Source organism: Anopheles stephensi, chromosome 3, assembly GCF_013141755.1.
Source record: "Anopheles stephensi strain Indian chromosome 3, UCI_ANSTEP_V1.0, whole genome shotgun sequence".
Lineage (NCBI taxonomy): Eukaryota > Metazoa > Arthropoda > Insecta > Diptera > Culicidae > Anopheles > Anopheles stephensi.
Window position 1 is genome coordinate 32128789 of NC_050203.1, and position 15706 is coordinate 32144494.

A 15706-nucleotide genomic window follows, 5' to 3' on the forward strand; every position below is an offset into this window, starting at 1 on the left:
TTTTACTGTTGTTTCTGTTATTAATGTGTTTTTGCGGTTAGTTTCACTACAAAGAATATTTTTGTCGCGTGTCAGTATTTGAATAAAACTTCCAAACAATTAATTTTCCTGTGCTCCACTAAACTAGTACACTGCATGCGGAAACAAATGGACACGAAACCTTATACTCTCCGTGGAGTAAAGTAACGCGGTGACGCTCCTGAAGGGCCATCTGCTTAATACAGTTCCGAGCCGTATAAGGCCCACAAACTGCACTTGAAAAAAATGAGTACAAAATCAACAAATAAAATGATTTTTCGTCCAGTAATTATTACACGGCGGATTCGCGGCGGTTGACTATCCAGCAACGGGTACAATAAAATCCACGATGCCAGCAAAGGCAGGCGCTATTACCAAAGAGATACCGTGCCACGCCCTTTAGTCGTGAATATCTGGCGTGAAAATGTCTCTCTCCTCCACTAAACTCATACTGGTTCTCTCGCAGCACACGCATCGTGTGCTTTCTTAGCATATTAAGTCTGCCGGGCCGGAAATCGCTTACTGATTTCTGGCCCGTTCTTCTCCAGATAGAAGTTGTTCCTTACACACGCTTAACTACTCTACCGAATTCCGCTAACCTACAACCGGTTTCGATTCTTTGCCGGTCTCACCGTTCGCCGCCGCCGCATCTGCACCACCGTTCGCTGGCGCACCTTTCTTACCCTGACCGGTGGTCGACGAGGTTTTGTTGTCCTCCTCGTCCTCGGCCCCGTCACCGGGCGCGTCAGTTCGTTGCTGCTGTTCGAGCCCATTCTTTTCCGTGTGCCGGAACTTGTCGTAACGCTCCAGGTTCGTTTTGTCGTCATCTTCCTCCTCGACGTCATCCTGCACGTCCCGCAACAGATCGCCCAAATCGTCATTGTCCACCACCTGCCACATCAGCTTGTCGACCTGTTCGTCCAGCAGCGTTACGGGACCATCGGTGCCAGCGAGCGCTGCCAAGTTATTGCTTCCGTCGAGCGATAGATTAGCTTCGCATGAGTCAAAGCTGGTCGTATCGTGCGATGCGGCAGTGGCGTTCGTATTGCCCGCACTGGTAGAGCTGTTTGCTTTAGCCGCATTGTTACCGGTAGTTGGCTCACTGCCCGCGCTGGAGGTGGTGTCGTTCTTCTTTTCCGATTTCACATCGCTGCTTTCGGATTTCACCGTTTCGGTTGGTTTGGTAGCGCCACCGGCGCCACTGGCATCGCTGTCAATCGATGGCTTCGTGTCGGTGGTTCCAACCGAATCGTTGGCTTTCTTTTCATCTAAAGAACGAAAACAAATGTAAATAATAGTGGCAAAAAGGAGGTTTCCCCCCCCCCCCCTCCCCGTCGCTATTTCCTTACCCTTCGTTCCCGTGGCAGCCTCCTTGTCGCCCTTCAGCTTCTTCTTGTGAATCCGTTCCGCCTGTTCGCGCAGCTTCTTATCCTTGCGGTAGCGAATGTACAGCTTCAGATGGGGTCGCTTCTTACAGTGCTCGCGCAGCACCCGTTCCTGGTTTTCGAAGCGACGCGGCAAATACATATTGCACAGGTCGCAGTACTGCACCTGCACCTTCTTCACGTGTTCCTCCCCGATGATCATCTGGTTTTCATCGTCCTCGTCCTCTTCATCGTCATCCTCGTCGTCGTCGTCGTCGTCCTCCGTTCCGGCACGACCACCACCATCCCCGCCACGCTGTTTCCTCACAGGCGCTTCCCCACCGACTGCCGGGTCGCAGATTTCATCCACCTTACCGACCTCATCGACGATCGTTAGGCTGTCCAGGTCGAGATCGCCCGTATCGACCGGATTCTCCTCACCCGACTCGTCGCCCTTGCTCGATGAAGCGTACCGCTCGACGCGTGCCTTGATCTTCAAATGATCCAACGAGGCACGATGCGTTTCGTACGCCATCGGGCTCTTGAAGCCCACGTTGCACACGTTACAGTACGGCATGAGGAATTTCTTCATCATCTTGTGCCCTTCGGACTGCTGGTGTACGGCGCGCTGCTGTCGATAGTTTAACCGGCACAGCATACAGAATCCCGGACGCTTGCCATCATCCCCGCCCGTACCATCGTCCGACTTCCCATCCTCGTCGTTTTGCGCGTTTCGCTGTGCGGCACGCATCTCCAGCAGCCGCTCGCGACATTTTACCGCCAACGAGCGCATCTTTATTTTGTGCCCACGGGAGTAAAGATGCATTTGGTACTCCTGTGAAATGGAGATACAATTAACAGGTTGAGTTGAAGCATATTATCAGGGCTTTTTTACAGGGTTTTAAGGCTCATCTTTAAAGCTCAACAGCATGCTTCATTTCGACATTCTACCAGGTTTGTAGCCAATTAGACCCACCAATCGCTGGTGGTTGAAGGTAGGGTAGTAAGCAAGTACAGCTACTCTATCGAGTGACAATAGTTAAAAACAACTGACAAATGCTGTAAGGATAAATGGCGTCCGGGATCTATCCGCCCTACACGTACCTTGAATGTGACGCACTTCAGCTTACAATGCACACACGTAAGCTTGATAAAGTTCGACGAACGGTACTTGGTGTTGATCTTGGTCGAGCGCTTGCTCTCCGTACCCTCGTCCGAAGCCTTCCGATCGCCTTCTCCACCGTCCTTCGCATCCTCCTTCTTGATCGCTTTCTTTGCCGCTGGTTGCTGCTTTGCACCATCCTTTTCCTTTTCCTCGTCTGGCTCGTCCACCGTAGTGCCAGTTTTGTTGTTCGCATCGTCCTCATCCTGATCCTCCTCGTGGCGCGCCGACGACTTCGACTTGGCATCGGCCCCATCATCCTCATCATCCCACAGTTCACCTTTTTCCTCCTTATTAGCTCCCTCCTGCTCCTCCTCGTCGTCGTCATCGTCCTCCGCAACACTGGTGTCGGCTTTCTTTGCCTTTTTAGCGCGCGCTGGTCCCACATCGACATCACCAACCTCGTCCTCCTCGTCCTCCTCCTCCTCATCGTCATCGTCATCGTTCTCGGACTGGGAATCTTCGTACCCGTCTTTAGCTGCCTGCAGGGCACGCTTGATGAGGACTCTGCATTGTGGAGGCGAAAAGAACGGATCGCATTAATCAAATGTATAGCGCAACACACAATCCGAGCTGCTCGTCGTCGGCTACATACTTCTTCGATATCTTCATATCTAATCCCCGTTTCGCGTCGCTACCCAGGATACGGTTCCGCATGTCGCCCCGACCCCGCATCGAAGGGTAGCGCCGGTTGTGCATCGTCATCGGTCGCATGTCCGTGCGCCGGTGGTGCCCACCCAAGATGCGTGACGTCAGCATGCCCCGCCGGCCATCGGACCGGTAGTGCGAAATCCGTCCCCGCATCATACCACCTCCCCGGCGATGGATACCGCCACTGCCCATGATGGAGCTGCCGCCGATGTGCGATCGATGACCGCCTCCCAGCGGTGGGCGCATCATCGAACGACCGCCGCCGCTGCTGCTGCTATGGTTGCTCCGCATCGCCACCGACCGCGGTGGTCCCATGCTGCTCGAGTTGTTGTCCCTGGACCTGTAAGAACTGCCAGAATCACCGCCACCACCACCACCACCACCACCGTGGCTACGGCTGGCGCTGCTGCTGCTGCGATGATGATCGAACTTGTTGCTGCTCGAACGGTCGGCAGCACCGGACGACGACGAATGGTGCTCGTTGCTGCCGCGCTTGTCGTACGACGAGCCGGAACTGCCTCCCTCGTGGTACCGGCTAGATGATCCACCGCCACGGCCACCAACACCGCCGCTGCTGCCGCCACTGCTGCCATAATCACGCCGCGAGCTTCCTCCCTGCACATATTTCAGCGTACACAACCACCCAGAATACGATCCATCAATTGCATCAGGTGCATTTACACGCAAACACACCAACCAACCAGCCGGCAGTATGCATTCATGTGATGGATGGACGTGTGGTAGATTCGTGAATTGGTTGAAGAGATTTGCATTAGAAAGCATATTTCAGGTCAGATTAAATGGGGGAAGGAGGTTGATCGTTCATTTGGTGTTTAAGGTTGATTAAAATTGGGGCCCGTTTTGTTGACCATTTACGGACACCGGTGATCCGTCGCTTTTCTGATCCGACACCGAGTGTCCTTCTTTCCGTGCCTTTTCCAATTATCCTTTTTGCTTCATACATTCAGAAAATAAGAGAAGCGCTAGTCAGACTGTTATTGGTGCCAAGTGGTGGGTCTGTTGCACGCTGCATCGATTTCAACGACTCACTATCCTGCATCTCTCTTTCTCCTTCCTCTCCTTCGTCCACACATCTCTCCACAATTCTTGGGTGTCCTTTTGAAACCAGTAAAATTTAGTACCTTCGCCGTCATCATTACGTGCTTAGCGCTTATCGTCCTGTTCCTTTCACCCACGCTGCATACCAACAACGCAATCGCTGCTCTGTCACACAATTCGAATATCACCCGGGCCAGGCCATGAGACGGTCCCACTACTGAACAGATTGTCTCTGTGTAGATATATATGTGTGTGAATCGTTCAGATTTTTCGTGTGACCATTTTTCATATCCTTGTTAAGCACACGTAAGCACACACACACACACACACAAACGTAACGCGGCTGACTTTTTCATTTGACCAGCCGAGCACCAGGCTCCCTCCACCGGGTGTACGAATGTAACGAAATTCCACCAAAATCCCCACAAAGGATACAAATGTGTAGAGCTGACACGCTATTAAGCACCTACCACTCACGCGGCACATCGGACGAACATAAGAAATAACGAGAAGAACCAACTGCAGTTCGGTGAGTTTTTGTGTGTGCTCTGCTGTGAGCAACGACGTCGCGCGTACCATCAACCGATCTCGATGGGGCATGTGTGTGTGTCTTTCGGTTTCGTCTCTACCACCATCTCGCTATTGCGCTGAACCGGAGGACATGGACATGGTGGATGCAACATGCAAACTGAAGGGAGGAATGCCCGCAGGATTTAAATCTTGATGTACATTTTTACGTTGAAATTTGGCTTTGGCCACTGTTAACACCTAGTAGCGAAGAGGATGCGCTTTCAGATGGATCCCTTCCTGCCAAGGATGCGCGGGGGGTTTTTTTTATCTCCTGTAGCAATAGTGGCCAGTTTTCTCTCTCTCTCTCTCTGGCTGTGTGGGGCCGGCAAGCAGTTTTCTATGCTTGTACGTTCGTGCACGTTTTGCACGAAACTGGTTAGAATAAAAAAACATTTCTCACACTCGCATTTCGATTCTGCTTTCCAATCGAAACGTGCAGCAGTGAAAACCGATCAAGCCCGGGAACCTACACCGCCGTGTATGTGAATCGTTTCCGGTCTAAACACGTATCGTACGGTATTATTATTATTCGTCCACCAGGTATCTGATTGTGTGACCATCAAAAGGGAGCGACATTACGCGTGCTGTTTTGCTTGTTTGGTTTAGCATTAGCCCTGCCGGGTTCTTCTTTCATGTGGCGTAAGAACCCCGTTCTCTAGGGAAGGATATGCGCACAACGGACTCAAAATCCAGTCCCAGTTTGCTTATTACGCCTCAAACGATCTGTGTCAGCTGTAGCAGCTTAACCCGCGTGTATCTCTTCTTCATTGGAAATAACTTTACGGATTTGATGATTAAACGCGAAATAAAAAAAAGTATCATCAATTAATGTGAATCAATGAAAATGAAATATAGGTGGTAAAAGGTATCGATAACAAGCGTTCTACTAGTACATTACAGAGGATGAGGACAATAATAGAGATAAGAAGTACGATGGAAATGATTGTTTTCCCGTTTCCGTTACTAACATTACTGCATTGCGGGTGGGTATGGTTTAACCTTGCAGACCTTGGGACCAAAACTTATCTTGCAGAAGGCCAAATGCGCCACGGGAGGCACAACGTTTATGGAACGAACGCTCGTTTAACTTTGTGTTTCGCTTATACAACGTGACTCTCCTCTCGATCTCTTTCTCATTGAATTTGCAACATTTTAGCCATGTTATTTTGTTATGGAATTCCTGTGTGCAACAATTACCTGAGTGTTGTGATCGCTGCGAGGACGCTTCCGATCCGGCGAGCGACGGTCACGATTATCCTACGGCGGTGAGGAGGAACAGAATATTATTTATTTTGCTATTACAATGTCAACTAGCCGTCTGTCCATCCGATTCGATTGGTACGACGGTTGATGATTTTAAATAAAGCCCGTTGCAAGGATGGCAGGTGCCTGCCGTTCGCTTACCTCGTACTTGGAAGAATTGGACCGCTTGTAGCTATCGTTGCGACTATCGTGCCGAGAATACCTTGAGTCTGACTCATACCGGGACGAGTTGCGGGAATCGTACCCACCGCCGCCGCCGCCACCACCACCACCTCCGTTGCCACCGCCGCCGCCACTGTACCGACTGTTTCGGTTATCGTTCCGGTTGTCATAGCTACTGCTGTTGTGGTGGTTCGAGCCATGATATCCACTGCCACCGTGGTACGAGCTACGGCCAGCCCCTCGCGAGCCTCCACCTCGCGAGTGGTACCCACCCCGTACACCTCGTAAAACCATCTTCACCACCTTTTTTCTGCTTCTTCTTTTGCCTGTTTACACTTTCCTCAGGAGCGAACTAAATGACGCGCTAAAACGATACAGAATTGAGCAGGGAGCCGGATAAATGAGCTGCACGAACGGGGAACAATGCAAATATAATCTGTTTTCTACCACCGAATTCCGATTGCCATTCCCAATTATTCACATTTCTAATATGGCGGAACACCGGTGCTGTAGACGCCATCAAGGTGAATGCGAATCTTGCAAACCTTAGCCCGAATTACCTGCCCGTTCACCACACACTGCTGGATGTAAAACACGCGAATTCACTCTGCTTTCAACAAATACTACTTATTAAGTGCAGTAAATTGTTTGGAACACGTATTTTCTGTTGGGGAAATCTTTTTCTATCGCAGACCGAGTACGGAGAAAGAATTTTTCACGTTCACGAAATTGCTGTTTTGACGGGTTGGTGTGCTGAATGCATTTTGACAGCGAAAAGCGCAGAACGGACAGTTGGCTCGGGTAGGAATCAAGGGAGAAAGGTCAAAATTATAATTTATGTGGATTTACTTGGAAAAGAAAGTGAAATAAGTGAACCAGATTATTTATAATAATTTTATACGTATTTCGCTTTTATAATGAACCATAATTTAGCTTGTTCAAGATGTGAGAACGATTGAAATCATTGCCATTTTAGCCAGCAATATGTAGAGCCCTCGCCCATTATGCACTGGAGCAGTGAGAATGTCAAAAACGCGCTCTCAAATTTATGCACTCTCGCGCTCGCTCTCTCTCTACTGTCATTCGCGTAGCGCGCACTCACTCCGTTAACAAGCGAACCGGTTTGCTATCCTGCTCTGGCGCACGCTGCTCAGCGTACCAGACGGGCGCATCGGTTTTAACGAAAGCTTAACGAATCCGGCTTTTGTGTGCGTTAGTAACCGCAGCAAACCAGACGAGGGCCCGTCTGTTCGTGATTTGCTCAACGCACAACATTCAAACAACAACATCTGACTTGCGAGGAATCACACGAATGCACCGTGCGTGCGTGATTGCAGCGAAGCCGGTAAGCGAAAGTGCAGCGCAAAACAATGCTCGAGAAGAACAGCGAGTGGTGCTTTTTTCGGTAGTTGTGTGCAGAAAGAGGTGGTTTATGTGTAGGAATTTATGTGTATTTTTTTAAAAGTAGCTGAACTACTAACGTCCGTCTGTGCGCGATGCGAGTGTATGTGGGGTGTTCCGTGATTTCCAAAGCGAGAGTGTGAACGATTGTCGCGTGTGCAATATCCTTTCGTGGGGTCCAGCAGATGATGATGATGATGATGGAGACGATGATGTTGCATTTTCGGTAGCAAAACGGCCATGGTTCGGTGCGTGCATGTTTTCCACTGAAGGACACACGCGATCGACTAACAGAAAACACATAATCGTAAATTCGCCGTCTTGCCAATCAAGTGTGTGTGTGTGCTGCTGTGTGTCCCGTCTCGATCGATTTGGAACGTAAAGTAGTTTCGCGAGTTATGTTTCGTATGGATATCAATCATGTCCGAAACGCCACTCTTTTGCATCATGGGAGTCTGGTGTAGTTAGCCCTTTATGTGTGGTTTACCACAAAATACTGGAACGGTAAAAATAGCTCGATAAATGCACAGAGACACCATCCAAAACACACACACACTTTCGACCACACCATTTCAAGGCTGGACGGTGCATAGGATGTGGCCAGTTGCTAGGATGTGTTTGTTAGGAGCTTCAAGTAAGCCATGACAAAAAATAAGGACATAAAATGCTTTTACAATAGTGTGCGACGACGGTATGCAACATTGCCATTCTCCGGACCGGGTATAAAAGTAGTGGTGTCGCGAAAACTGACCATGAAAATACCGGCGTTTTACCCGATTTCCTGAAGAATAGGCGCCTATTTGGCCAGAAAACGTGTGTCGTAATATGCTTTTTTTATTAAAGTGATTGATTAATGGTTTTGTAGGTAAAATACACTGCTATAAATGTGTGGAAAAAGTGTCGACAAAATCGAACAAAATGGATCCCTCTACACACACCAAACTGTGTGATTTGTGCATGATGGCGCCTGCTGCTTGAAGTAGCGATGCAATTTTCGTGTGTGTTCAAAGGTTCCTGCGAATTCCTTCGCCGATCGTGTCCGCTATCAACTGAATATGCTGTGTGTAGATTTTCGATCGCAGTTCACATTTATTAATATATTTCATTTTCCGCACAGGGTTCGTTCGTTTAGTTATCCCAGACAGTGATGTGACGTTGTGTGTAGTAATAACTGGCCAATTGTTACATTAGTGGCAAACAGTGCGTGAGTGCGTGTATTTCTTGTGATTGTGTCCGCGATAGTGTGGCGTTTTTTTTCCGTGGTGTTGTCAAGATGCGTCGCAAAGTGCTGTTCCGCGCGGTGTGTGAATGAATTTAGTTATGTCGTAGAGCGATTTTTCGCTCCCCTATTGCATTGAAAAACGGAAGTACCGGAAAACCTTCCCTAGTGAAAATAACCCCCCGGAAAAAAGGGCAACAAAAAAGAGGAGTGTGTGTGTTGTGTGTGTGTGAGAGGAGATAGGTGTGTTCTCGATAGGTTACCCTGTTCGGGCTTCTGTACAACAACGCAGCGCACCAACATGTCGAAAACAATCGAAACCCATCTGCAGAGCAACGAGGTGCGAATACCGAAAAAATCGTCCGAATTCGATGTGACCACGTCAGCCGGTGGTGGTGGTGGTGGACCGCCGTGCCAGTACTTCAAGAGTTCGTTCGCCCGCTCGCTATCATTCAGCCAAGGGCCGGGTGGTCCAACGGGCGGTGGTGGTGGAGTGCGCGGACCTTACGGGGGTGCAGAACAGCACTTTACACGTTCGCTGGATTTTGATGTAAATTACGATCCGATCGGTGGCGTTGATCGAAACGATGATGGTGGCGGTCCCCACCAAACGATGATGATGATGATGATGGGCACGACACCATCCTCCGCCTCACCCGTGTACGAGGAGGAGGGCGAAGGGATGGTGTCACGCGGCGAAAGTGATCCCGATCCGGAAGCGGCGTCACTGGGCGGTATGAATGGAATCGAGACCAGCAACGGTGGCATTGTTAAAACGCTCTGGAACTACGCCAAGGGACAGGTAGGTTTGGGGCGGTGGGATGGTTGGAGAGGGAAGGTGCGGGGAGGTTAAGGAATGCGGCGAACACATTCCTTGAGGATTGGGCCGGCTTCTGGAGCGTTGGGTTTAATTATGTTCTGTAGTAAAATGTAGTTGAACAGTATAGGAATGTTTGATGTTCCGATTAACTTTTATGGTATTAGTTTATGCTGGTTTGTTGATTTTTCGAACTGGAGTAAAGAGCTAATAATTTTTTTCATAAAATTGTAGCGGGTTATTTTCATTAAAGTGTAAAGATTTTACTAAAAGCAATCATTAAGGAACTTGGACAGATTTACTGTACGATGTTAACTTTAAAATCTGGTCAAAGTAGCCAGTAATTGCAGGTCAAATCCTATTGAGGTTGTAGTTTGTATTAAAGAGCGGTTAAATATGTGATAGTGATATTGTCCTCCATTTTATAGTATACAAATAATAAATGTTCCAAAGCTGCATTGCAAATTTCCCCTCATTTTCCACCATCGGCTTGGAATATTACGCTTTGCATTTGAAATATTGCCAGTGATTCAAAACTTACATTATATGGATCAAATTCCTCTAATAGCGGCCCTAGGACCTGGTTTTGAATGAGGTAGGCTCTAAAAGATCAATTTTGGCTTGTTTGGGTTCTGATCATCTATCAGTTTATTCGGGGTTCTTGGGTCTATAAAATACAATCAAGGTATTTACTTTATTTAACAGAAAAGCTCTTCTTTATTATACAGATCTCAAAGCCCATTCATCATTATACAGATAGTTTCTACTGTGTTAGTCGTAAATTCTACATCTCCAAGTCTCGGTTGAATCTTTGCTGAGGTGTATAGTTGAACAAAGAATGTTATGGTAGATTGTTGGACAAAAGTAGCAACTAACTTACAAGGTCATGCTTTTAGTGACGCGGTTTTAGGTAAACAATCCTAGCAAAACATCGTTTCTACAAACGAGAAGACCCTTGACAAAACAATAATTAGCCTAGAATCACTTAACTTACATAATTAGAATCCACACCTCGAATGAACCGAGGTGAAGTACAGTTGGTACGTGAAACAAGACATAAAAGAAAAAGAAAAAACTAACCTTCTTATTAGCTTCATCAATTTGTTTAGCATACCTATCATCGGGTTCAATCTCACCTAGCACCAAGAGAAGAAGGATGCATTTAACGTTTAAATGCGCTTTTGTGATGATGCTCTGGGCAAAGGGGCCCTATCCAATTAGCACCTTTATTGCGCTGGGAAAAGGCTAGCACAGCAGCATTATCTCCGGTAATTATGGAGTCTTGATCTGATATCTCACCCTGCTAGATCTGTGCTTCTCGGAGTGTTTCTTTAATGTTGCGATTTTAGAAACATTTTTTATTGGTTCGTTGACCCTTTTTTGTTGAAGACACACGCGATGCAGTGTGGAGAAATGCTTTCGTTCCAATTTGTTCTATGAAAATTGTGTTTAAAAATTTACCATAGGAAATTATTTTCAAATTGGATAAGTTAACCTGCGGTGAGATAAAAATGTCTTCAAGAATACTGCTATGCTTTGTACCAATGGAAAAGGCAAAATGACCAGCAGTGTGCAGTTTGCAGCACCCTCCTCTATTGAGTTTGTTTTTGTTTGTTTATACGAACACTCATCGACAGGAATGCAAAGCATGCACCCGATCAGGAGGTGATACCTCCATGAAGCAGAAAGGTCTGCAAGCGTTATTTTTATAGGCTTAATTCTGTAGGTCGTACGGTTTTTGGTCACTTCCATCAAATGCGTGCCCGTCATCAATTTTCCATCTTTCCGACAGAGGCCACAGCTGAGGAAAGGAGGTCCAATGATGGGGAAGAGGACCACGAGTACCATGAGTGCGTTTGTATGTGTAAAAGGGCGCAACGTGCAGAGCAGTAAAAATAGAAACGCAATTTTGTGTCGCTTTTTCCACCGAGAGCACGGCCGAGATCAAGAGGTGAAGAAGCACTGGCTTGTGCATATCGCACACGCCATTACGCCGAGCATGGTTTTGTGGTGTGGAGCACGTGTGGAAACATTCTTTATGTCGTTAAAAGGAATTTAGGGTATATTGAGTGAAAAATCGGCTTTTTAAAATCTTTTTGAAAAATCATTTTATAAACTCTAAATGATCCATTTTGTTTTCTCAACAGTGTAGTCTAGTGTCAACTCCAAACAAGCCTTTTTTATTTTGTTTAGCGCTAATCTCTTTAGATGGTATCTAAGGTCGCTGAACATCAAACTCAGTGCGTGATTTGGGACGGTCTGTGTCACTTCTGGCGCTTTTTAACTCCTCCAATGATCGACCAGAGTAGGGAAGCAGCTTCAAGGAAGTGTGGAAAGGTGGATAATCAACATCGCCTAAAAATAGTCCCTAAAGACCCCATCAAACAGGGATGCCGCCTTGGTTAGGAAGTCATATAAGGAAAATTAATCTTCTCCTATTGAAGGAGTAAAACAGTACCATTGTAGTTGTGCACAGGAGGCCAGGGTGGACTTAAAAATGTTTCAAATACTTTTCGGACCTGTTTGGTTGGCATCAGGTGTTGAAAATTGCTCTCCTTTATCTGCCTTTCTCACAAAGCCCTCAATTCTTCTTACACCACATATTATTTGGCTGTAAAATCGTTTGAGCTCTTGGCTGGCGATCTTAATTTACTTGCAGCTGGATAATCAGTCTAACAGACCGGGATAAGGCTTTGCGTGAGATTTGACACTGGTCCATTCGAATTGGCTACTAGAGACGCGTTCAGCTACATTATCTCTTAGTTCTGTTAGCTAGCCTCAATTAGTATGGATAATAGCATTTAATTTATGCCTCCTATTCCTTATCATTGAAGCCGTTAATGCAGCTCTGTCGTTTCATATCATTAATAACAACCTCTACCATTTCCGTTACAGGACATCAAATCAGCAAACAGTAGCCCCGCAAAGCGAGCCATCTCGCTCAAATCGAACGGTACACTCGGTCCACGAAAATCCATCGAAGCCAACGAAATAGAAGTTTTACGTCTTCGCAAGGTAAGTTGACCGGTATTTTCCTACAAAAACATAAACCAAAAACGATGATCTGCTCAAAGCTTTTCCCGATGAGCGTCCACTAGGGTACAGCGAAAGGGGAAACAAGAAAAAAAAAAGGCAAATAGCACTTAGGTCTTTATCGTAAAAGCATCGAACGAACGGTGCCCCGTGTTGCTTATGCAATGCAGAAATTATTTAATGATAACAACAGAAACGAATTAATTGTAATCGCATCTTTCAGCAGCGAGCTCTGTACGACTTCGCAGTAGGTCGATTTCTATTTTGTTTTTTCGTTTTGTGTTGTTGCTGTTTGGTTGGGTGCAGGTGATCTTGCACCCCGATAGCGCGTTACCTCGCCTATGTGAGCATGCGAATATGGCTGCAGCATAGTGTGTTATGTTATTATCCTCGTTGGCCACGCCAACCTTGACACGATATGGAATGGTCGAATTATTTGTTTTGCTACTCCTGGGTTTTGCTCACACCAGGCTTTTTTGCTTTGATCACCTGATCACTTGATCGTTTCTATTTTGCACTTTTATCGAGACGTGTGCGTTCGATCCATACGTAATTCACTGTTTTAGAAATTACTTTGTTTTTGTCCTTTATTTCTGGCTTTTCTTTCTGGTGTACCGGTACACTGTGTGTACAGAGTCTTCGCCGAGTTTCAATTTTCAAGATCGTCCACTACTCATCACCCCTTTCGAATGGGGGTGGACTGTGGACTCTGGGTGTGGGTATTACGGTTACGTATTGGGCTCGCTCGTGGTGATGGATCTGATGCGATTGATTACGAAGCGTGATTTTCACCCCCAAGGGGCACGGTGTGCTACCGCACTTTGTGCGTTAATTGTATTGTTTTTGAGCGCGTTTTTTCTCTCCCATAAGACAACCAAGCGGACGTCTTGTGATATCTCGCGCGCAGGAAGTATCGCATCCGAGAAAACAATGTCAAAGTGAGACGAAAAGCAGAGCTGGAAAAGCGCAAACTTAACGCTCACTACTGACAGGCCTCAGCCCACAAGCCGGGTCGACGATTTTCCCGATGCACGGATTTACGGTCCACTAGTAACCGAGGGTAGAGGGAGAGAGAGAGAGGGTGCCGGATCTGGAGTGGTGGGAAAGAGGGGGGTAATGAACTACCAATTAAGTAATTTTTCGAGAGCCACATGCCGGGTGGAAGAATTCGTATCTGGGAGGTTGTTTTTTTTGTTATGTTTTTCGCACACTACCTAGGTAGAAAAACGAACGTTCCACTAACACATCCGATCGCCCTCGCTCGGTTTGGTGTGTGTTATTTTTTCCGACTGGTTGTGGGTTTTTCTTTCGATTTTCGTGCGTAAAATGAAACTAGTCAAAGAAGCAAAATCTTCCTTTTAGTTGCGGTTTGCAATCATGCCTGTCTCTTTCGCACCCGTAAGGGTGGGAAGTATGATAAGGGGGTGGGTACCGTTGTTTGCGATTATCTGCGGGTGATTTATTTTTCCACGCCTTTTGTGGAAACTTTCGTACGGTTTTGTCGTAATTTTGGGGGCAGTTTTTCGCTCCACCGTACTACGCGCGCTACAGCTGAAGGCACGTTTGAAGCAGGTTAATGTGGAACTGTGGAGCGATAGATAGGAAAGGAAGAAGGTGGTGGCCCATTTAGCTGTGCCAAAGTTGAGCTCATTTTGGAAATGAAGGTAGTGGCATATATTAATTTTCAATAGATATTTGTTAAAATATAACCACTTAGAATCGATGCTTTGAACGGGCTTTTTATCGCGTTTGACATCTGCTTTATAGTAAAAAAAAAAACATTTGGAAATTAAGGATGTTTCTTATTTTAATTTCCGATATGAATTTTGAATCCCCCAATTTTTTAGAATGGATGGATTGAACGGCTCTCCTTATCGTGTTTGACATCTGCATTTTTGTGAATGTTTATTCTTGCATAAAAATCATATTTATAAGTAAATTCTTCGTAAATAGTTTTTTTCCGTGAATGGAGGGCTGTGTGGGCTCTCTGAAGGTCAATAAACATCCGCTCAGAGTGATAAAAACAAAGATCAAATTTATGAAGCCATCGAGTATGTGATTGGCGATCATAAAGCAAATTCGATAGGATATTTCCCTCAAAAGGGTTTCTGTGGGGCGCTATGGAGCAGAAGTGTGTGATGAATTAGTTTTTCATTTTCCAATTCCTGCCGATAATTGGTCTGCGACACTCGCTGCTCTCATGATACGCGTTTCGAGTCGTTTACGAAATTTTTGCCCACTTATTGTTTCGATTTTTTGCCCTGCTGTGGGGGGGGGGGGGGGGGGGGGCAGTGTAAATTTATCATAAATTAAACCCTTCATTGCGGCTAAAGTATTGGAATGGTGATAATTTATGCCATACCGGGCGTGTGTGTGTATATGTGTCATTAGCTATAGTGCCATAAATCAGATTGTGACTGACAGCCGAGAGGCCAACGGTTTTTTTCTTCAACCCTCCGAGCCCAGGAAGTGGAAGCGGAAAATTTCAACCGAATCCGGATGAGTTTGCGATATGAACGAAAAATGATTGCGCAGCATGTTCGGTAGAGACTTTTTAATTAAAAGAAGAAGACATACAAAAAAAACGGTTCCCGCAATGGGTCCAAAAAAGGCTTAACCTTCGGCTAGTAGTCGAATGGAAAAATAAGTTCTATCGATAGTGTTTCGTTCACCGGACAGTGGCGCGATGAGTTTTTGTTTTGTAGTGTGGTGCGTGCGTTTATAATTGAATTAATGTTCTGGTTCAACAAACGCTAAATAGAGGTTGGATGTGCGAGCAGTTGGTCCACCGTGTTCGTATGCGGAAAATAAAGTTGCCCATAGTTCGAGGGGCTTCCGTGAGTCGTTTTGGAGGTGATGGATGGATTTTTATATTAATAAAACTGTCCATACAAACACATCGTTTATATCGCGTAACTCACGGTTACTAGTTGGGTTGGGTTGAGGGAAAAGAAAAATAAAACGCACGAAAAGTAAATGTCGTTAAG

General features: G+C 46.4%; 2 protein-coding genes across 8 annotated transcripts in view; one reads left to right on the top strand and one right to left on the bottom strand.

Moving 5' to 3' along the window:
* Positions 1–7017, bottom strand: LOC118509534. 2 transcript variants are annotated; one of them, XM_036050254.1, is made up of 7 exons: positions 6810–7017; positions 6229–6613; positions 6022–6081; positions 3140–3810; positions 2487–3051; positions 1368–2217; positions 1–1286 (listed from the first exon to the last, which is right to left on the bottom strand). In XM_036050254.1, the coding sequence occupies exons 2-7, from the start codon at positions 6541–6543 to the stop codon at positions 613–615; spliced, it is 3135 nt and encodes a 1044-aa protein (XP_035906147.1). In that variant the 5' UTR covers positions 6544–6613; positions 6810–7017; the 3' UTR covers positions 1–612. The 2 variants fall into 2 exon arrangements, with proteins under 2 accessions (XP_035906147.1, XP_035906149.1); XM_036050256.1 differs by lacking the exon at positions 6810–7017 and adding an exon at positions 6697–6791.
* A 433-nt stretch (positions 7018–7450) lies between these two features.
* LOC118509538 (cell wall protein IFF6-like) overlaps positions 7451–15706 on the top strand; it is a 90711-nt gene continuing 82455 nt past the window's right edge. Inside the window, exons 1-4 of one of the 6 annotated variants that reach the window (XM_036050270.1) lie at positions 7467–7594; positions 8494–8511; positions 8768–9671; positions 12582–12701. In XM_036050270.1, the coding sequence (XP_035906163.1) occupies positions 9171–9671; positions 12582–12701 (621 nt within the window). In that variant the 5' untranslated portion in view covers positions 7467–7594; positions 8494–8511; positions 8768–9170. Of the gene's footprint in view, positions 7686–8493; positions 8516–8767; positions 9672–12581; positions 12702–15706 lie in introns of all 6 variants that reach the window. The other 5 variants (XM_036050267.1, XM_036050265.1, XM_036050266.1 and 2 more) reach the window with 5 other exon arrangements.